This window comes from Elgaria multicarinata, chromosome 16 (genome assembly GCF_023053635.1).
Source record: "Elgaria multicarinata webbii isolate HBS135686 ecotype San Diego chromosome 16, rElgMul1.1.pri, whole genome shotgun sequence".
Lineage (NCBI taxonomy): Eukaryota > Metazoa > Chordata > Lepidosauria > Squamata > Anguidae > Elgaria > Elgaria multicarinata.
The window spans coordinates 16,182,181-16,203,819 of record NC_086186.1 but is presented as its reverse complement, the minus strand read 5'-3'; the positions used below and the strand labels follow the sequence as shown (position 1 = coordinate 16,203,819).

General features: G+C 41.0%; 2 protein-coding genes across 3 annotated transcripts in view; one reads left to right on the top strand and one right to left on the bottom strand.

Annotated features, from left to right (window-relative positions):
- The window catches only part of USP8 (ubiquitin specific peptidase 8), a 30,400-nt gene extending 18,701 nt beyond the window's left edge, over nucleotides 1-11,699 (top strand). The window contains exons 12-20 of one of the 2 annotated variants that reach the window (XM_063142882.1): nucleotides 172-261; nucleotides 1,325-1,405; nucleotides 2,180-2,442; nucleotides 3,739-3,951; nucleotides 5,399-5,609; nucleotides 8,163-8,399; nucleotides 9,499-9,641; nucleotides 10,347-10,479; nucleotides 10,809-11,699. In XM_063142882.1, the coding sequence (XP_062998952.1) occupies nucleotides 172-261; nucleotides 1,325-1,405; nucleotides 2,180-2,442; nucleotides 3,739-3,951; nucleotides 5,399-5,609; nucleotides 8,163-8,399; nucleotides 9,499-9,641; nucleotides 10,347-10,479; nucleotides 10,809-10,994 (1,557 nt within the window). In that variant the 3' untranslated portion in view covers nucleotides 10,995-11,699. The remainder of the gene's footprint in view (nucleotides 1-171; nucleotides 262-1,324; nucleotides 1,406-2,179; nucleotides 2,443-3,738; nucleotides 3,952-5,398; nucleotides 5,610-8,162; nucleotides 8,400-9,498; nucleotides 9,642-10,346; nucleotides 10,480-10,808) is intronic. The other variant, XM_063142881.1, reaches the window with a different exon arrangement.
- Nucleotides 11,700-12,784: 1,085 nt separating this feature from the next.
- Nucleotides 12,785-20,684, bottom strand: USP50 (ubiquitin specific peptidase 50). Its single transcript, XM_063142369.1, has 7 exons — nucleotides 20,264-20,684; nucleotides 18,728-18,928; nucleotides 17,265-17,460; nucleotides 16,026-16,232; nucleotides 15,003-15,145; nucleotides 14,089-14,221; nucleotides 12,785-13,452 (listed from the first exon to the last, which is right to left on the bottom strand). Exons 1-7 carry the CDS (start codon nucleotides 20,314-20,316, stop codon nucleotides 13,261-13,263), a joined length of 1,125 nt encoding a protein of 374 aa, XP_062998439.1. The 5' UTR covers nucleotides 20,317-20,684; the 3' UTR covers nucleotides 12,785-13,260.
- Nucleotides 20,685-21,639: the final 955 nt, after the last annotated feature.

The window sequence follows — 21,639 nt, the reverse complement described above, 5'->3', positions numbered from 1 at the left end:
CACCACGAATTTCACACGGTTAGCAGTTTTCACTTAAAACGAAACGGACTAAAACACTATTTTATGTGATCCTGTTGTGTGTTTTTAATCATGTCATGGTAACACGAGGTGGTCAAGCTTACTAAATTTATCTGTGAAAGTTTAAAGTTTCTCTTTCAAAATCTTTTACAGCCGACCGGGCTTAAAGGACAACCAGAAATAGAATCTCAAAAGCCAGGAGCCATTAGAAAGGATACTGAGGAGCAAATGGAAAGAAACCAAGTAAATGCACTGTGGGGTGTTTGTGCTTAGCTGCTGAAACCTAGTGCAGATATCATGACATCACCTCATTCTATACTTGTTGCCATTTAACTACATTCAGGGAATATGTAACCATTTGTGTTACACTTCATTAAATACCGGTGTTTGTCAGCAAATTCAGTGGAAGTGAAAACGTCATTTCATGCTAGTGCCATAGTTGTCCGTGTTTGATGAAATTTTATTTTATCTGTGAGGTGAAGAATTAGACGTCATTTGTAAGGTAAAAGAGTTCTTAAAACAAAGCCAGTGCATTAAATACATTAATTTCCATGGGACTGTTTTTTAAGAATAAAGGCTTTGGCTATTGGACAGTGCTGAAATACAAGAAAGAAAGAAAGGCAGGCAGTGACTAGTTGAAAGGGACTCTCTCTTGCTGCCCAACTTACTTGAAATCAAGTATGTATTAAAGAAATAACACATCATGTGCAAGTGTGTCTCCAATCCCATGATATTAACATCTTCCTACTCTTTTGTTCTAAAGAGCAGTAGATTCAGGTTCCCAACAGCTCCAGCACGCGGGAACCTTTCTGCTATTCTGAACATTCAGACTTAAAGCTCACTTCAAGCTAACAAAGTCTAGTTGGCAGGAAAATGGCGTCATCTCACTGCTTTCTGCAACTAGGGGGTTACCTACTGCATTCTTACATAAACTTGCAAATTGAGTGTTAAAATTAAAGGAGATAAGGTCTATGGGAACCTGTCTCCAGATCAAGCGACATGACTTCAGCCAGCAGACCCAGCTTCTCTGTTCTCTCCATTCCCTCCACTGAGGTAGATTTCTCACTCTAACCTCGCTTTCCAGTTACCTTCTCTCACTGCTGCTGCCCATTCACAGAGAACGAAAAGCTTCTGAAACGGAGTTCCATGCTAGCTCAAAACACTGTTTACAACTAGATAACTCAAACTCCTTTTTAAATGTACAATCTTTTGTGTGCAGGAAATGTTTGGCATCCTAAGGATAGTCAAAGTAGGCACGATGTATTTTTGTGGATCTTTTTCCTCATCTCTGTGTTGTTGTTTTTAGTCCCAGCGAGAGCCATTAACAAGAGCACGGAGTGAGGAGATGGGGAGGATTATACCAGGATTGCCTCCAGGTTGGGTCAAGGTAAGTGTAACTTCTAACATTCCAGTTTTTAGTTTTTATTTGTGTGTGTGTGTGCTTATGAACACACTTACTGCGTCCGTGCTATCTTCCTTTATTCTTTGAACATTAAGATAAGTGTTGGGAAATGTATAGCAGTGCATAGAATTAGACCCCAAAGTTAAATCTTTAAGAGGCCATGTTAATGCTTCTGTATTTGGGTCATCCTGCAAAAGGAATGTTAATAGCAAATTAAAACAATCCTCTTTTGTTTTTGTTGTTCATAACAACAGCATTTTCTACCCATTACCAAAAAGTTATCTGGGCAGTATACAGAAACAAAATTAAACCATATGGTAAAAATACAACATCCAAGTACTAAAACATGGTTTCAAAACTGAAAAGCCTAGGAAAATAAGAAAATCTTCACCTGGTTTCCAACGTATGCTCCAGGGCACCATAATTGAAAATATCCTATCCTTAGTTAGCTACCTCCTTTGGTGGGGGCATCTGGAGAAGGGCCTGGGAAGATGATCTTATAGCCCAAGAAAATGTATTGGGTGGAGTTTATCTGGGCTCCAAGGCATTTAGGGCTTTAAAGACACTTTGAATTGAGCCCAGAAAACAAACTGGAAGCTATTGCAGATGTTAACACACTGGCATAATATGATTATATGGGCTAGTTGACATTTTCCGATTGTTTTCAAAGGTAGACACACATATAAAGCATTGCAGTAATCCCAACAAGAGATCTTTTGAAGCCTGACTTAACTCTTCCCTTTTTGTTTTCACCTGAAGTTTCTCGATCCAGTCACTGGGACTTTTCGTTACTACCACTCGCCGACCAATGCAGTTCACATGTATCCACCAGAAATGACTCAGTCAGCCACTCCACCTTCTACCCCACCAATGCATAAATCAAAGCCTCAGGCTGTTGATCAGCGGGACAGAGAACCCTCCAAACTGAAGCGCTCTTACTCCTCACCAGACATAACTCAGACCATTCAAGAGGAAGAGAAAAAGAAAATCACCATCACTCCTACCATTAATCGTGAGAATAAGTAAGTTTCTTATAGTCCATCTCCTTCAAACTCCCAAATTGATTTATATGACACAATTTTCTAGGCTACCAATTCTTTTGCAATTAGAGCAACATCTGAAGCAATATAGATGCTTGATGTGCTTGCTTTAGGCTTTCTTGGGGTATATAGAGCCAGTGTGGTGTAGCGGCTAAAGTGTTGGACTGGGAATTGGGAGATCCGGGTTCTAGTCCCCACTTGGCCATGGAAACCCACTGGGTGACTTTGGGCCAGTCACAGACTCTCAGCCCAACCTACCTCACAGGGTTGTTGTGAGGATATAATGGAGAGGAGGAGGATTATGTACATGCTGCCTTAGGTTCCTTGGAGGAAAAAAGGCAGGATATAAATGCAATAATAAATAAAAATAAATAAATATACCACTGACATGATATTCTAAACAGAATAAGGCATTGGCACTGAGTTGCTTCTGTCTACCTTTATCTTTTTTCCTAATTGATTGCATACCTTTTTCTAAATTACGTCTCACTATGTGGTCACTGCTGATGCGTCAATTTTCCTATAAAAACATGTGAGAACAAATTGGATACTACTCTTTTAGGTTTTATGTGTATGTGTGAATGCACCTGTGTGTGCATGCCCACTATCCATACAGTATTTCATTTTCATTATTTTAATGCCTGTAATTTAGGCATTAATATAACTTCCCAGTTTGAATCTTATAACTTGCCTGTAAGGTACCACAAAGTCTCTGAACATTCTTTCTGTCTGTGGGCATGATCCAGCCAAGCTGAAGAACTTTTAACTTTTTAACTGGTAGGAGAGTAAAGCAGGCAAAGCAAATGTTAACTTTTACTGGATCATATTCATATTAATTAATCTTATGATTTTTTTTAATGTTCTGTTTTAATTAAGTTTTTAACATGTATTTTATTATTGTTAGCCGCGTTGAGCACCATTTTTGCCAAAAAGATGGAATATAAAGTAATTAATTAAACGATAAATAAATTCCCCATCTTTCAAATTAGAGTTTCACTGGTCTTATTATAAAGTAAGGTATGAGGTCACATTTTTGAATCAGCCAGTACCACTTCATTAAAATAAAAAGTCTGTGTTAAGAATAATGTTATACAGCACAGTTATCCTGTACCTGCTGATTTCTGTGAGCTCATTTCCTTTTCTCCATTGATTCCTGGGAGACATTCTGGAAAACAGAACAACCTAGAAAATTGTACATGGGAACAGAACATCCAAGGCTTTTAAAAGAATAAGCGTGGAACAACATTTGACCTTTTAATATTACCTTTTTCCTTACAGACCGGTAAGCTATCCTAAAACTGAAATTTCAAGGCTTTCGGCATCTCAGATTCGTAATCTCAACCCTGTATTTGGAGGAATGGGACCAGCTCTTACAGGCCTTCGTAATTTAGGAAACACTTGTTATATGAACTCTGTGTTACAATGCTTGTGTAATGCACCACACCTGGCTGATTATTTCAACAGAAACGGCTATCAAGATGATATCAACAGGTAGCGGGGTTTAACTTTCCTTGTCAGACTGATTCCATTAACCCACATCATAGTGCAAAACATGTTATAGTAGCTCTTTTAAATAGTGGTATCTTTTGTGAAATTACAATGTTTTTGTTTCATTTAGAACGCATGTATCCCCATCTTTCTTTCGCCATGGAACTTTAGGCTTTACACATAGTGTTCCCAGGGAGTCTCCCATCCAGGCATTGATCAGACACAGACCTGTGTAGGTTCAGCGAGTTTTATTTATTTTAGATATCTATACCATGCCATTCTGCTTTTATCTCTAAGGACGCAAAAGTCCTACAGGTCTGTGAAGAAGCCACAGCTCTAGCCAAACAGTTGGCAAAGTAGTCGTGTGGCTGCAAATGAAAGCAGGATAAGTGCAGCACTCTTCCTCCTCCTCTCCCACTGCCTTTAGTTCACCCCTGGGCACAGAAAGGAAGAGAAGGCTGTGAAAAAGAGCAAGCACCATTAGTGGCCATTGTTTCAGCACTTTTCAGTTCATAAGACAGCTCCTCTCCCTCCGACCCAGTTCTCTATCCCTGCCACTAGAGGAGCCCAGGGGTGACAGGATGATAGACAGATAACATCAGGAAAGCTTGTCTCCTTCAGGCAGTAGGTATCTTTTGGGGTAGATCTCTGAAATTGAACAAGGGTCTAAAGTAGGCTTGGAATGAGGAAAAGGGGACTTCTCCAAAGCCCCCTCTCCCTCGCTGACTTTCTCTCCCAGCACAGAGTTTTCTCCAGTTAGTCTGGAAAATAAAAGCCATGAAGACTTTAAAGTTAAAGCTTCCAGCTCCAGGTGAAACTGAGGCAGTTGATGAGGAGCTGCTGGGAGTGCCTGAGGTCCAACCTTTCGCCCCAGTCAGACCTGACCCGGGGTTCATGCCAAAGGTGAACTCCACATTTCATCACAAGTCAGGAAATCGTCCTGCCTGACTTCTGCCTAAACCCTTCTCATCCACTTGTCAGATCATCTAGGATGATATAAGGGCCAGCTCTGATGTAACATTCATTTCAGCAATAGAATCATAGAATAGTAGAGTTGGAAGGGGCCTATAAGGCCATCTAGTCCAACCCCCTGCTCGATGCAGGAATCCACCTTAAAGCATACCTGATAGATGGCTGTCCAGCTGCCTCTTGAATGCCTCTAGTGTGGGAGAGGCAAAGTCTCATCATGAAGTGGATGAAGGTAATTTCCCTCCAAATCTAACATCCCTCTATTGGACACCTAAATCAGTATTTTCCAAGGTAGACAAAATATATTCATGTAATCTGCATATATTACTAAATAAGATTCCACCTGTTCATAATTGTTTTAAGGATAAGCATACAAATGACACCAGCCTTGTTTAAGAGCTTTTGTTTCAGATTATCATTTTTGTTTTGTTTTGTTTTTGTTTATTAACCATCAACCATTAAACCCTTGTGTTAATTGCAGGTCAAATTTATTGGGGCACAAAGGTGAAGTTGCTGAGGAATTTGGCATAATCATGAAAGCACTGTGGACTGGACAATACAGATATATCAGTCCAAAAGACTTCAAAATTACCATTGGAAAGATCAATGATCAATTTGCAGGGTACAGTCAGCAAGACTCTCAAGAATTGCTTCTGTTTTTAATGGACGGTCTTCATGAAGACTTAAATAAAGTAAGTTTCATTTTTGGTGAAAATTACTCTTTTCATTTGGAAGTGTAGCATTACAAAGCTGAAGTGTAAAATTTCACACATGAAAAGGATCCTGTATTTGCATAATTTATACTTTTGGCCGTGCAAAGAGTTTTCATGGTTAAGACTTCCCTCTACTCCCACGCATTTCACAGCGTATGATAAGGTTTTAATGAGTCCTGGGATCTATGTGTTATTGCTGTTGTTTATTGTTTAAAATTGTAACTGGCTTTATATTACATTATTATATTGTATTTTACGGTTTTGATCTTTGTAAACCACCCAAAGAGCTCTTGCCACCGGGCAGTATAGAAATGTAGTGAATGAGTGAATGTCTAAATGTTGAGGTGCAACAGACAGATGTGAATAGGGAGCAGTGCAGAAAATAAACCTGTTTCAAAGGTAGGGTTTGCACGATCGTGGGGACCAGCCCGTGCCAGTCGTGCGATCCCGATTCACATAATTACCCGTGGGGCAACGCAGGTTACCCTCTTGTCCGAATCCAGTCTGCGGCATGATGAGGGTTGCTTTGTACCGACCCTACAACCTCCTTTACTTGTATTGCTAATGTGGAGGTAATACAAGTTAAAAGAGCACTTTAAAAAAAAAAGTGTACAGTTTTATAAGCTGAGGCCAGCTTACAGGAACTCTTGAGCGGAGAAGGTGCCTCCAAGAACAATTGCTTTTCTGCTTTCCCAACCAATATTCTGCAGAATATTGACCTTCCTTCCCATCAAGTTTATCATTAGGTTACTTACTGACAAAATGCCCGTTGAGAGCGTGGGAAACGCTTAATGCAACAGCAGCAGTGTGCTGCTCAAGGCATCTCTGGTCTTGATTGCTGTAGGAAAAGCGGCTTCAGATATATTCAAGATCTGAGGACAAAGCTGCCTACCAGCAGAAATAAATGGGCAGAGCACTCCTACCATGGGGGAGGGAGGGGGGAAGAACTGAAGGGAGACGGTCCGCCATATTCAAAACCCTGCTTGCTCAAACAGGCAGAACAGAAAGGCAGGAGGAGCAGTGTTTTGTATCCCCCCCACACACACACCTCCTTTTTGGGCCTTCCCTCACCCTCTTTCCATGTTTATTTACACCAGCTCCAGGACTGGCATATTTTTGCTGCTGGTTTGAGGGAATAGGAAATCTTTGGAAACCTGTGAGTCCATGTTTTCCTTCAATCCTTGTCCAACACACCTTAGGATGCGGAGGGGTTTTTTTTTACCCCTCTGCCTATAAGGCAAGAGCTGTGTAGGTTTCTGTGGCAGCTGGGAAGGGTTTCCAAGGGCTTGATCGCCCCCTTTGAGAGCAGACTGAAACATGCTATGGTCCCTGGGGCATGTTCTCTTTGCCCTCAGGTCCAAGCAATATACGATTGCAGCCTTACTGTGATGCAGTCATTTAGGGTTGTCTTTGGACCTTGTACATTGACATACCCAGTTCGTAGTGATCAAGGCATTGAGGACAATTCTTCAGGAACATCTATGCTACTTTCTTTTCAAACTTGAAGGATTGCTTTTCTTATTTACTCACCGTGTAAATTAATTATGTACATCACATAGATCTGCTATTTCAGCCTTTCTTTCCTCCCTTATTTTTTCAAATACTATGATGTCCTCTTAGAGAGTAAGTAAACGAATGCTTAATTATTACTCATCTTGTGTCTGGTGCATATCAATATCTGTTTGACCATGTCATGGTACGATGGAAAAAGTAGTTCTTCATTTCATTTCTCAAATGAATGCCAGTGTGTAACAATTCCGTGTTCTGTGCCTAAAAAGCAAAACTTAACAAAAAGGGCATTATAATTATATTCTCATTTGAGTGTGCCCTTTGTCTCTGAAATCCATTGCAAGTGCCATATCTTAGCTAGGCTACAGAAGTAGCCTAGGTTGTGGAATAGACTACTACTTCAAACTGCAGATGGAGAATAACAATTATGAATGTTCCTGCATGTAAAACAAAGATCCCTACAAGCAGAAAGCTAGTATATTTTTGCCCTGCTCCTTGCCTTCCCTGTTCATTTTCTATTTGAATGTTGCTAATCACGGGAACATTCAATAATGTGATCTCCCACCTGCAGTTAAGTGGGATAATCCAATCTGCTGTATGTGTAGACATTTGTCAGACTTTTGAGTTGGACCTTCCTGAACAGGTAGACTAGCAGAGATATGCGAGAGTATTGCCAGTCGAACATTCCATCTTCAATTCTCCTAGATTCAATTGATAATGTACTTGACTACTCAAAAGTATTCCATAAATCCTAAATTCTATTGATGATGCCGCCGATGCCAAGAGACTCAGAGGCTGGGTTCACACAACACGCTACCCCACCCTTGTGGGCTGTTATGTTACCAAATAGCTGGGATCCTCAAAGAGTCTGTTTCATGCGTCTTTAGGGATGTGTGCATGTGTGGCATTATCACTTTCCTTCTGTGTTTCCATAGCTGTACATGATGATGATGATGATATATGTTTGTAAAAAGTTTCTTCGCATGGTATGTTTTTAACCATTTTAATTTCCCAATTTTTCAGGCCGACAACAGAAAGCGTTATAAAGAAGAAAATAATGATAATCTGGATGACTTTAAAGCAGCTGATCTTGCCTGGCACAAACACAAGCAGCTCAACGAGTCTATTATTGTTGCACTCTTCCAAGGCCAGTTCAAATCCACGGTGCAGTGTCTTACGTGTCACAAAAAGTCTCGGACCTTTGAGGCTTTCATGTACTTGTCCCTGCCACTTGCATCCACTAGTAAATGCACGCTACAGGTTAGTCACATGTAAACAGATCTTAATTTTCCTAAGTTTCCTTGCTTCAAAACAATGTTTTGCCACCAACTGCTTTGTCGTTAAAGCAAGTACTGTTTGGATGCCATTCTTGCCCCAGAACTATCTCTGAAGAGAGATTGGGGACTGGCTTTGGACCCACACAATCCCATCTCCCAGTGATGGGGAAAAGTAATGGCCAAACCAAAAGATCCTACTGTTGTGTAAACATGGGTTCTCCCCTCACCCTGGAAGCTTATACTCTTCCCTGCAAGTGGTCGTTCTGGTTTCCCCCCCGGTGTCTGACTCACTCCTGATCTTCTCCTCACCACCCCAAGAAGATAAGGTCTGAACAGGCTCTTCGTGAAAGCAGGAGCTATGCTTGTTTTACATTCCTTGTTTTACTGTATGTAGCTTTCCTTAAAAGTTAAAAAAAATCAATCACCTACATCCACAATCCAGTAGAAGTAAGACACACTTCAGGCTACTACTTGCAGGGCTGTGAGTGTTTATTCTGTATACTATTAAAAATCAGAATTCTTTATGAAGAAAACTAAATTGACCCACCTGCATAAATCATGAAAATGTGATTTTGCTTCATTTGTTTCTACTACTACTACTCATTTTGCCCCCTGGGGGGACAAAAATTGTGGAGCCCTACTCACACAAAATCCTGCTCAGTTCTAAGTCCAGCTTCTGAGATTTCACCAGGCATTGCCCACATGCTGTGAAATATATCTTCACAGCATTAACAGCTAGAAACTTGCCTTTTTTTAAGGGGGAAAGAGAGAGCCAACATTCACAAGATTCTGTACCTAATGTCAAATTTCATACTTTTATGGAACCACATCATATAGCACTGATTTCTTCTTTCCACTCCTGAAGCATTAGTTTGCTGTTGTATTTTCAGACTTATCTGATCTTTTTTAAAAGAAGCTTTAAGTTGAGATTCTTCTTGCTCCTGGAAGTTTGATTCTTCCACCAGCTAGTTGGAGGCACAGTTTCTTTCTGAAAATCTCAACAAAAGTATTTGGGTTCTACTATTACTTATCTCTCCTCTGAATCTTTGCATTTAGGTTGTGGTATTTTTGTTTTTCTTTAGGAATGCCTTAGATTATTCTCCAAAGAAGAAAAACTGACGGATAACAATAGATTTTATTGTAGTCACTGCAAAACACGAAGAGATTCTTTGAAAAAAATAGAAATCTGGAAGTTGCCCCCTGTTCTTTTAGTGCACTTGAAAAGGTAAGGCCGAGGAGTGACACTATTCCTAGCAGTACAGATAATTTAACTTTCCTGAAAGCACCACTGTGTTAAAAGAATTCAGGAAGCTGCCTTACAGCACGTCAGATGATTTGACCGCCAGCAGCTCTCCTGGGTTTCAGACAAGGTTTCCACAAGCCTACCTGGAGATACCTGGGATGGAACCAAAGCACGTACTCTCTCAATGAGCTACAGCCCTTCCCCAACTTTATGTTAAAAATGTAGTCTTTAGTTCCAGTCCTAAAAGCATCTACATGTCAGTAGTCTAGGAAGTTACACAGCTGTTTGTATTTCAGGCAATGAAGATAATTTTAGGCTTGCTGTTAATGGTATCAGAAACAATTTGTGACCTTCTGCTGAGGTAATTGCTTGTATGAACAGGCAGGTTCACTGATTATCATTGAACCAAGGGAGCCTCTTGAAATTGAAGGCTTTTCTGGATATTCGGCCCAGGCTATATTGCTATCTATTCATGTGAGTAGCTGACTGCACGGTGAGGTGACACTGAGAACATAGTGGTAACCATGCTGGTGGCATAACTACTGCACCAAGCAACAGTAGAATAGTTCCACTTTCAGTTGGTCTTGTAGCATCTTTCATTTTTTTGAGATTATTATTTATCATTGCTGTATTGTTTTCAGTACACCCAGAAATGCTTAACTTTTATTGCCTTTCACTCATGGCTAGATTTTCCTACGATGGACGGTGGAAGCAAAAGCTACAGTCATCAGTTGATTTCCCTCTGGAAAGCCTTGACTTGTCGCAATATGTTATTGGTCCAAAGAGTAGCTCGAAGAGATACAATCTGTTTGCAGTATCTGTAAGTAACTGTATCTAGCTTTGAACTTCTGTTTGCCAATTAATCCATTTATGTATGTATGTATTTATTTATTTATTTATTGCATTTCAATACCGCCCAATAGCCGAAGCTCTGTGGGAGGTTTGCAAAAATTAAATATAATGTTAATAACAAGGGAACCATTTGCAAATAAAAGTTTTTGTGATCAACATCTCTAACTCCCAGATTCCTCCCCCCCCCCTTTTCTTTGTGGAACTTGGAGCAGTGGATCCTTGTTTCAAATGCTAGAAAGCATTAGGCCAAAGAAGAATGTATTGTGTGTTTCCTAATCCTATTCCTGTTCTCTGTAGAATCATTACGGAGGGCTGGACGGAGGACACTACACAGCCTATTGCAAAAATGCTGCAAAACAGCGGTGGTATAAGTTTGACGATCACGAAGTCTCCGAGATCTCTGCATCTTCCGTAAAATCCTCCGCTGCTTATATCCTCTTTTACACTTCTTTTGAACAGCGAGCCCCTGATATAGCCACATAAAAGAAATGTTTGAAGAATATTTGCTTCTTTTTACAAATGCACCATAACAAGCTGAGCTGTGATGAATATATGGTCACTTGCTGAGTTAGGGGGACAGCTGCAGCAGTTTCTCACCTAAGATATCTATTAGTGCTATTGCTTAAATCTGAAAACCAAATGGTTAACTCTGCTGCTTAATATGGAACACTTCGTTCCAAAACAAATTATTTTTAGTGATGCTCCAAAATTATAAATTTAGCTTAGTCATTTTAAAGCCATTAACGTATATGGGTTTAAGATGTCCTAAAACTTAAAGCATATCTTTATTTTCTCTCCCACGTTTATGGCCTTTTCACACTAACCTTAAGCTTGATTCTACTGTGAATATCTTAGAATGATGTGAACAGGTAGGAATGTATGTGTACATATTGATTGCAGACTTGCACATCCAAACTATGTATATAATAAAGATATGTATGTGGTCCTTTGGTGAGAACTTCTACTAGAATGGAGAAGGTTGCTTTTTCTAAGTACTTTCATTCTTATAGTTAGGGAAAAGCAGAAGCTGTATTTTTCTGTTGAGCTGTTGTCTATCTGCACACCTTAAAATGTATTCTATAGGACTGAAACTTCCCTTTTTAGTTTTTTAATATAAGAATTTCATGTACTCATGTATTTAAAAAAAACAATTAACTATTTGGAAATACAATGGCCTGTTAAACATTGCTATGTCTTTTTTGGACTCTGGTAACTTCAGCTCTTGGGATTATTTTAGTGGGGAGAAGGGAGGAGTTAAAGAGAGCAAATTCAGATCCCCGATTTATTTGTTGTTGTTGTTGTTGTTGTTGTTGTTATTATTATTATTATTATTATTATTATTATTATTATTATTATTATTATTTATTTATATAGCACCATCTATGTACATGGTGCTGTACAGAGTAAAACAGTAAATAGCAAGACCCTGCCGCATAGGCTTACATTCTATTAAAATCATAGTAAAGCGATAAGGAGGGGAAGAGAATGCAAACTAATTTATTCCAAAGAGCATAGTATAAAGCAGGCAAGTGTCGTTACACCTAACCCTTACACCTCGTACAGCTTGGGATGATGAAGCAAGTCACTGTCTCTAGCTATTCCTCTGTGGAGCTGTAGCTGGTCCAAACAAGAATAAGGCACCTGTGGCATCCACACGCTGTTTTTCTCTTCTGGATGTGGTTCCCAAACATCTGTTACAGCTACTTTGGACTTCTCAAACTAGGGCTCCTAATACACAGGCACAAGTGCCTTACCTCCTGTACTGTTATTGGCCTGGTTCAGACAACACGCTAAACCATGCTGCTTAACCACAAAATGGTTAAGGGAATCCCTTAACCATTTTGTGGTTAAGCAGCATGGTTTAGCGTGTTGTCTGTCTGAGCCAGGCCAGTGTTTCGTTTCCACAGCAAATCATGCAGAGTAAGCTCTGTGACTTTGAGGGCCATCCAGCCTGCCTGAGTCAGCCATTCATTTAAATGGCCAGTCAATGGGCACTTTGGCTCTGCGGAGCCCAAGCCTCAGATGTTGCATCTCCGTCTCTTGCAGAAGGACATTGCCTACTTCAAAGCTCCCTCTCTTCAATTGCTGCTCTTGAATTCAGCTCCTTCCTGGTTTTGACTACACCCCTGCCTCTTCTGACCTTTGGTTGCTCTTTTGGAACTTCCCCTTGCCAATTTTGGGGCCACTTGAGCTGAAAAGCCAGTTCATCCCAGAACCTGAAACTTGCCCAATATGCAACCTAAGCATGGTATTGCTACTGCAAAGGTAAAAACAACATCCAGCCTCCAAAAGCCAGTCAGATAACCTGGTTTGGGAGGAGGTAACCATGCATTCATTATATACACACTCTGGTACCCTCCAAATCTTCCCTAACCTATAGCTTCCCCCACCCCATATGCAGCAGTCTGTAACCCACATTAAAAATAAATTAGTAGAAATAAAGATTGACTAAATCTTCAATTCTGTAACAATAAAAACCACTCCAACTCCGAAAGCCCTGAAAGAATTTATTTATCTAGGGCTGTGCTACATTCTGTGAAAGTTTGCTGGAAATGTGTTGATAATCAACACCCAACTTTTCACTGAAGAAAGAAGTTGTGCAGAGATCAGTTTCTAATTCGCTAAGTACAGTCCAAATACACACTGAAAGAAATGCAGCTGCTCTTAAATGTTGAACCAAAGCTTAGCCGGGTCACTGAATGGTTGCCAGTGGTATCACTGTTTCCTACTTAATGGTTCTCAATGTTTCCTAGCCATTTTGGTTTTTTACGGGCACAGAGAAAACTTGATTGCTGTAAAACAGAAGATAGGCTGCAGATGTTTGTACAGAAGACTCTGGAATCTCAGTGATCTGAGAGTCGTCAAAGTTGTACCAGCTTTGTGTGAGTGTGTGTCTGCAGAATGCAGTGTAGTGGCCACCATCCAGGTCTCCAAAATGGTTCTGCAACAACAGGAGCAACACATTAAAGCTCGCTAAGAGAAAGCACTAGTTATTTAGTCATTCATTCCATTTTTATCCCAACCTTCCCTTGAAGGAGTTATGGGTAGGATACATAGTCCCCTCCACCCCCCGGTCCCCCTTGCGATTTTTATCCTCACAGTAAACCTGAGAAGAAAGTCCTCTTCAGGCATTCAGAAAGTAAGTGTGGAGGGCAGGCTGGGACCACTCTTTCTACCACTGATCTCCCTTGTTTGATGGGGAAGGTCTGAAGAGGAGCAGTAATGTATTCAGCTGGACGTGTTTACAGTCCTCCGCAGAATCAAGACACCCGATTGTGCAGGATTCCAAATCCCGTGGAGGACTCCAAACATTCATTTTAGATATCCCTATACTGCCTTTCTGAAACTCACCAAGGTGATGCATCAAAAACTAAAATGAAATAAAAACATAAAATAATTAAAGCTGAGAACCCTAAACACAAAAGCCCATTTTTTAAAATGTCCCCCCCCCCTTTCCCAGTTGGATCCATGCTGGCAGGGAGATGCTGAAAGTTGTGCAGCCCATCTGAAGGGTACCAGGTTGTGTGGCAGGCTATTCTAGAAGATTAACACTCGAATCGTTTTCAATGACACTTACCACCACAGCGAATAAGTTATATTTTGGATTTTTCCGAAAGAGCGGATATATATAAGGGGATAAATCCAGCTTATTTAGTGGATAGTAGATGTCGGTTTTCAGTTTCTTTTTGTAGCTGCCCTGACAGTCAAACCTGAAAATAAATTAAGATCTTTATCAATGGTTTACTACAAATACATTTTGGGGTTATTTTTGCCATGTTGAGAAGTACAAAAAACATGCCAGAGCAGTGATGAGCTTTTTAATAAAACTAGTGTCAACTGGATATATTTCATCGTTATTTGCAAAAAAAGGTAGTATGTGTCGACTCTACTTGCAAAACTAGGTAGCGTGTTCTCTAGGAGAGTGAAGAATAGATGGCTTCTTGTGTGAACCTGCTGGCTTTGCCTTGCTGTCAAAGCACCCTTAGAACAAAATACAGTGGAAGACTTGGAAGTCTATCAAAAGATAGGTGGGGGCACATAGATAGGCCTGGTCAAATTTTATTGATTTATTTATAAAATTTGTACACCACTCTATATCTGAAATAGAGTCCAAAGGGGTGAACATAATTAATACACTGAGAGATACAAAAATTAAAACAGAACAAAGTTACTGCTTGGTGATGGGATCTTTGCATTGAGACAGAAAACACAAAGAGTTTATCTAATTAATTTTGGAAGTAATTCCCCATACCTTAAACAACAGTTTCTTTTGGCAGCTGCTGCTGCTTCCATCTCCTCCCATAGAGCTCATAAGATCTTGTAAATCAAGAGTGGACAACATGGGAACTTGCAGATATTTTGGCCTACAACTCCCATCAGCCCTAGCAGGCATATCCAATAGTGAAGGATCATGGGAATTGTAGGCCAAAACTTCTGGAGGGCCACAAATTGCCCACCCCTGTTGTAAGTAACAACCTGGAAGGTCTGTACCTCTTTAGGTGGAAGATAACCATCTTTGGTGCCTTGGCTATGCTGGCTTTCACTGCAGTGTCTGTCTTTGTTCCACAACAGGAGCAGTTAATCTGGTTATTCCAAGTCAGCATGTCTTGTTGAAAGAAGCATTCAAGACATTCCTGGAGGCCAAGGGAGTTTTGAAAAGAGAGGTGGGCATGGTTAGTTAAGAGGGGTTGACATAGTTGTCTAGCTGTCTACAGGACACAGTGCACTACAGTTGTTAAAAAGGGGAGGCGCCCAAAGGATTTCCTTATTTAGGCGCACAGCCATTTAACTGAATACTACGGCCCATCACTCAACTTCATCTCCTCACCTTGCAGTGGAGAAGTCTTCTACTTGCCATCAGGGTTGAAGGCCACCTGCAAAGCTATTGTGACTCTTAGGGCGTCAGGTTCACGTTCCTGACTCTGCTGCTGATCAGTAGTTCAGCAAGCACAAAGAGAAAGGATTGCTTCCTGTCCCCGACCAATCTCCTTCCATGCATGTAAACCTTTCCCGTTTGCTCTCTCTGTCTCTCCATCCCCAGCCTCTAGCCTTGCTATTTCTCTCCCTCCTCACCTCTTCAGTATTTCTCTCTCATCCCAGCCCCTCGAGGCCTTCTCTCTCGCTCTCTTCCTAGCTCCTAACCTTGCTCTTTCTCTGCACTCCTAGCCTCGCTTTTTTCTCCCCCGCCTTTTGACTAGCCAAGCCCTTCGCCGCAGCCATTTTGTGGTGGTGCCCACAGCAGTTTCTCAAAGGCAGAGATAACTTGGGAGTGGACTGAGCATATATATGAGCCTAGCTGAAATTCAAAGGGGCTTTAGCTCGAATGAGGGTTCATTTTTTGTGAAACGCCCAGAGAGCTTCAGCTATTGGGCGGTATAAAAATGTTATAAATAAATAAATAGATTTGCAAAACCCACCAGCACACACACACACACACACACTGATTGCAGTAACAATTACTACAGCGCAACTGACAAAAGTAGAACCAAACAGAGAGCAGCGAGAAGCCAATACCTCTAGTGAGCATTCAGTTTCGTAAGGGATGGGTAGAGACAACACTGTGAAGATCTCATTTTTGTAAGTGGTGGTTTGACATTCCAGGCACATGATGTCGTAACTGAGATGTCCCTCAAAAAGCCGAGTGATAATAGACAATTCGCTGACACAACCCCTAGATTCCCAAGCACTCGATGAGGTCCCTTGACGACTTCTCCTACTTGTCTGCAAAGAAAGAAAAGTGCCACATTACAGGTAACAATGGCATCCCTTTATTTGCTGCGGTATCAAATCTGAATTATAACTCTGTTTTGAATTCATCCTCAATCAGCCACTGCGAAATTTTGATATTAAAAACATTCAGATTCTCCATCAATGTGTTAACACTGATTTCATGGACAGTAACTGATTCTCTAGCGAGGTGATTTGGTCTTTCACAGCCCCAAATGTGACGTTTTGTAACGAAGGTGGAACAAAATATCCTCCGCATTCATTAAAAAACCCACTGCCAAGTCTCCAGGAAGCAATGTCAAGAAATGGAATTGGGTGTTCAGCCTGAAGAAGACATGGCTGTTGAGTACAGATTTCTGTATTGTTTTTTCTCTCCCTGGTATTATGAGATGTAATACCAAATCATGACTTGACATTACATGATTGAGCCCTGAAGAGTCTCTGACTTGTATGCTCCTTTCTCCTCTCATGTGCCGGAATTTCTACCTTTTTCTTCCCGGTTCTTGGTGAGCCCAATTTACTATTTCATCTGCACTGGGCAAAAACAATGGATTGTTATGCCCATACACTAGAATTGTAAGCCAAAGATTGAATGTGATTTTATAAGCCTGGTTTGCAGGCATAGTTTGCCCAGTTCAGATGAAATAGCAAACTATGGCTTGCTGAAAATCAGGAAATGAAAATAGGAACTGTGTTGTATGAGTGGGAAAGAAGTGCACAAGCCCAAGACACCTTGTTCAGGACATGTGAATGAATCCTGTAACTCATAACAGTAGAACCAATAGATATCCAGTCAAACTTGCACATCACTTGATTAATCAGTATACAGTGTCTCACAGCTGAATATCTGAAGCAACTCAGTATTGGAAGTAATGATAGGCATGTAGCCCAGACACAAACATGTGTGACCCAGTCCTAAAGAAAGTACAGTACAAGCCATGTAAACCAAAAGTTACAAATAATAAAAAAAATCAATGCCAATTGAAAGGCAGGCTAGAGTAGATAGTTATAAAGATAAATCCTCACCTTCTTGAGGGCTTCGTGCAGTTCATTCAAGACATAAATCAGAAACTCCTGAGCATCCTGCTGGGTCTTCTTGATGAAAGCAGGGTATCGCTCACCAATGACCAATCTAAACACCTCTGGCGATACACAGTCAAAGTCCCCAAGCCACATGTCACTCATCAAATAAGCGAAAGCTGTTGCAATCTCCCCATTCTCCCTTAGAGATCAAAAGAGGGGATACAGGTTGATTTTGAACATGCAAATACTCCAAACTGACTAGTTTAAGTGTGCTGCAAAGGGTCCTGTCCCACTGACCCCAGTGTAAGGTGGCTCAGAACAGCTTAGCTGAACTCGCCCATCCTGTTCTTGCACTGCATCAAGTCTGAAGTTGCTCCATGTAGCAATCATTCTTAAGTCAAGAAGTCAAGCACACCTGCCCATCACTGCACTACCCTGTCTGGGCTAGAGAGGGAGTCTATTCGTCTCTGCGTTGTCTTTTTATTTTGGCGGTGCAGTCTTTTTTCTTTATATATTGTGAACAATAATAAATACTTTTGAAGATGATGATTCTGGACATGTTCCTTCATATACTGTTAGTTTTACCCTACCCTGTGCCTGCTTACCTACCCTGTGCCTGTTTGCATTCTCTTCCCCTCCTTATTGTTTTACTATGATTTTATTAGATTGTAAGCCTATGTGGCAGAGTCTTGCTATTTACTGTTTTACTCTGTACAGCACCATGTACATTGATGGTGCTATATAAATAAATAATAATAATAATAATAATATTTGGTCCAGGTGGCAAGATAGGCATCTGACCTTGTTCTTCAACTTCATTCCCTCTGCATCTTCTAACCTTAAAGGCCAAAATATGGCGGGAAATCCCATTCATTTCAATGGGTCTACTTTAGTAGGGCTTATGTTGGATTTTGGCCAAGAATGGTAGTAGCCCACTACCACCTGCTTCCTCAGTCTGCCAGCCCATTACTATCAGCTGCCTGCACAAAATGTCTATCTAGGAAGGAAAATAGGCCCACTTCTCTTGGTTGCCTCCCCTTTAATGAACAGCTTAGGAGCCACAATGAATCCACTCAAATGTGAAAAACAGCAAGTTAAAAGAAAGTTGGATTTTCAGTGGACAAATGCCCTTGCAACTAGTGGTCTGTCCAATTTGTGTGCCCTCTCACACATGCAGTATCAAACCTGGGTTTGCCAATGAAAGCACATTCACCACAGAGTCATAGCTAGCCCTGGCTCCTAACTGGGTAGCGTGTATGATACAAGTGTTTCCTAACCCAAGTTTCTGTCCCCACATGTTCACATTCTATATTTTAAATGTGTCATTACAACATCTTAGTAGTAAAAAAAGAAAGAAAAGTGAATTGGCTCAAAGTCTCCATGAAATGGCATTCCTTTCACGAAGAGGAGTATTGTTGGCCAAAAAAGTAAAAGTGCATTCTTGCAGAGCAAGACAATTCACCTACTTGTCTAGTGATGCTGTATACTTTCCAGAGAGGAAATATTCCACCAGCGGGGATACACTGCAAAGGCACTGTATCACGGCATTCATGTAACAGGTGTTGCCTAGGTTTCGCAAGCCAGTTAGTCCTTGGTACTGTGGATTTGTCTCATCTCTGGATTCATCCATAGGCTGCTCCGAAGTCTCCAAGGGAAGGACGCCCTTGCTGCATTCAAGTGAAAATTGAATTAATATGACAACACAGAAGAATTCTGATATACGGATCTTGCCTGCAGAAGTTAAATGAAGATGTTCGTTGGTGTCAGGCGTACGTAAAGCTGCTCAACCTGATAAAAATCTTTAACAAAGCCTTTTCCCCGAACCACTCTAGCCTCTGAGAATGTGCCAGCTAATGCCCCACACTTAGCTCATGCGGGAGCCCCAATTTGGAAAAAGTAATGCTTAAGTCCTACTGAAAGCAATGGGACAAATTAGTTGCAATTGCCCTGGGCTGATTTCAATGAGATTTAACTCTGGCTTTTGTCAGCCTTTGGCAGCTGGTAGTCTTATCATGTAAGAACACTTCATTGAAGTGCTTCATACAAATAGCCAAGTGCAAAATACACATGGTGGCACACCGCTTACAAACCAAGACATGCATGTTTTCAGGCTTGCTGATAACATGCATGAAGGTTGCAATAAGGAAATTACAGTAACCTGCACCCGACCAAGCAACTTGTCCATGTCTTTCAAGCCATAAGAATAGAACCCCAGATGATGTCTTCGACACTTTAATTGATACAACTGGAGACATTACCTTCAAAAACCTTAGCGATCAATTCACGGTGGGACACAGATAGGTCCTCCATATGTTCCCATTAGCCAGGCCGGAGGAGGCTACAAATCATCCAGGTAAGTCCCTCTGGAAGGCGTTGCACGGACGTATTTGCTTCTTCAGCACCATCACTGCCACAGAATCAGCTCAAAGATGAGCTCTTCCCTCTGAGTTTTCTGCCACTTGTGTTCAAGGCAGTTCCATAGCTCAGCCTTCCCCAACCTGGTGCGCTCCAGATGTTTTGGATAACAACTTCCTGCATTTGTGACCATTGTTAGCTGGGGCTGATGGGAGTTTAAGTCCAGAACACTTGGAGGACACCAGGTTGAGGAATGGCACCACAGAACGGACTAGGGTCTCGGCAGGAGCACCAGCCACCCCAATAAAAACTACTTGAGGGCTCTCAAGAATTCTTCAGATCTCATCAGCCGCATCAAAGTGAATGGATTCTAGTAAGAAGTGCCTACATCACCTAGAAGGAAACAGACCTCCTCTACAAAGGTCAATTTCAGAGTCTTTCCATCTCTGTTAGTACAGATTTATGTCTGAGCAAAATGCCGTATTCAAAAATAGGTCAAATAGGTTTACCTTCTTCTCATCTGCCGATTCCACAACACCCAGTTCTCCAAAGAACCAAACAAGATGCAGCCATCTTTCCACATCCCTCACCTTATACCCACTAGAATCTAATGATTAGATAGTAATTAATTTAAAACAGGAACTCACAGAAGATAGTATATGTTGAAGTCATCAGGCGTCTTTGTTGACCTGGAAGCCATCTGCTGGCTTGCAAGGAAACAAAGTAGTGCTCTAACTGGAGTTCGCGGGGAAGCTGGTTTACCACCACGTCCTCCTCATTTTGATACTTGCTTTCCCTGCGTTCTTGTGCAATCACGTTGTTTCATCTTACTTGTACTCAGAGGACCCAAAATAGGCAAGCTTGTTCCCTTTGCACTTCTTGATGGTGTTGCAACATGAATTCGTCTGGCATCATAAATGCACTCTACCTTGTTGCTAGGTGATGGGCGGCATTGGGTTTATTCTAACAAGATACAAGGCCAAGCAGTTCTAGAACCATAACATCTTTGGAGAAGATTCCAGTCAGTTGCTTTCCAAGAATGGCTTGTCTCCTACAAAGGGTACTTGGGCAGTGATCAGCATTAGCATCTGCCAACGTCCGCAAATCAAGCTGCTGTTAAGGTGCAAGAGAAGGTTAAAAAGCTGGCAACTTTAAAGGCAGTAAGAATTAAACATCCATGGAACTTCATTCTCTCCACGATACAAAAAACTTTAATAGATAATATCTTTGCAGATCAAGCAGTCCTTTGGGTATTATTTGTTCTACCCAAGATCAGTGTGACTGATGCCTAGATGTTGATGTTTCCTCTTTATTAGTTCATAGAAGCAGTTAAAAACTGCCAGGTGTTGGTAGATAAACAATCCCACTTTGGGATTCTTTTATAATAATTGGGTAATACATTTCATAAATCAATGAGTAGAAGGAAGAAATGGAAGCATTTAAGTGGAAGAGACCCACCATTTTGGCCTTCAAGTGGAAACAGATTCATTTGATGACATCTTTGAAAATCAATACAGCAATGACAGTAAGTTCTGAATGTTACTGTTGGTCTTAAGATGGAATAAAAAGTTATCTTCAAAAGAAAAACAGCAATCAAAATCAAGAAAAATAAATAAAACTGAAACGCATCTCTTAGGAATATGGAACTAGTGAAATCTGTTTAATTTGCTTGCCATAATTTTGTGCTAATAGTTCTATTTAATTAAACCAAAGTGGTTGGTACTGGAACTGCAGTTTTATACATACTTACTTGGGATTTAAGTGCTGTTGCAGGGACCAGACGCAGCAACAATGCCAGATGGCACTTTGTCCCCAGAACTACACAGGCAACACTATTATAGAACCTAATAATGGGTTCATTTACCTGCCCACCGTCCAATGTGATATAGGTTATCATAGGCCAGCAATGCCCTCCTACATTCTACATAAGACATTGTGTACTGAAATCTGCAGCCAATTCAGAAAACATCTGGCCGGAATTGGCATGGAAGCCCTTATGAGTGGGCCACTGTTAAGACCAAGC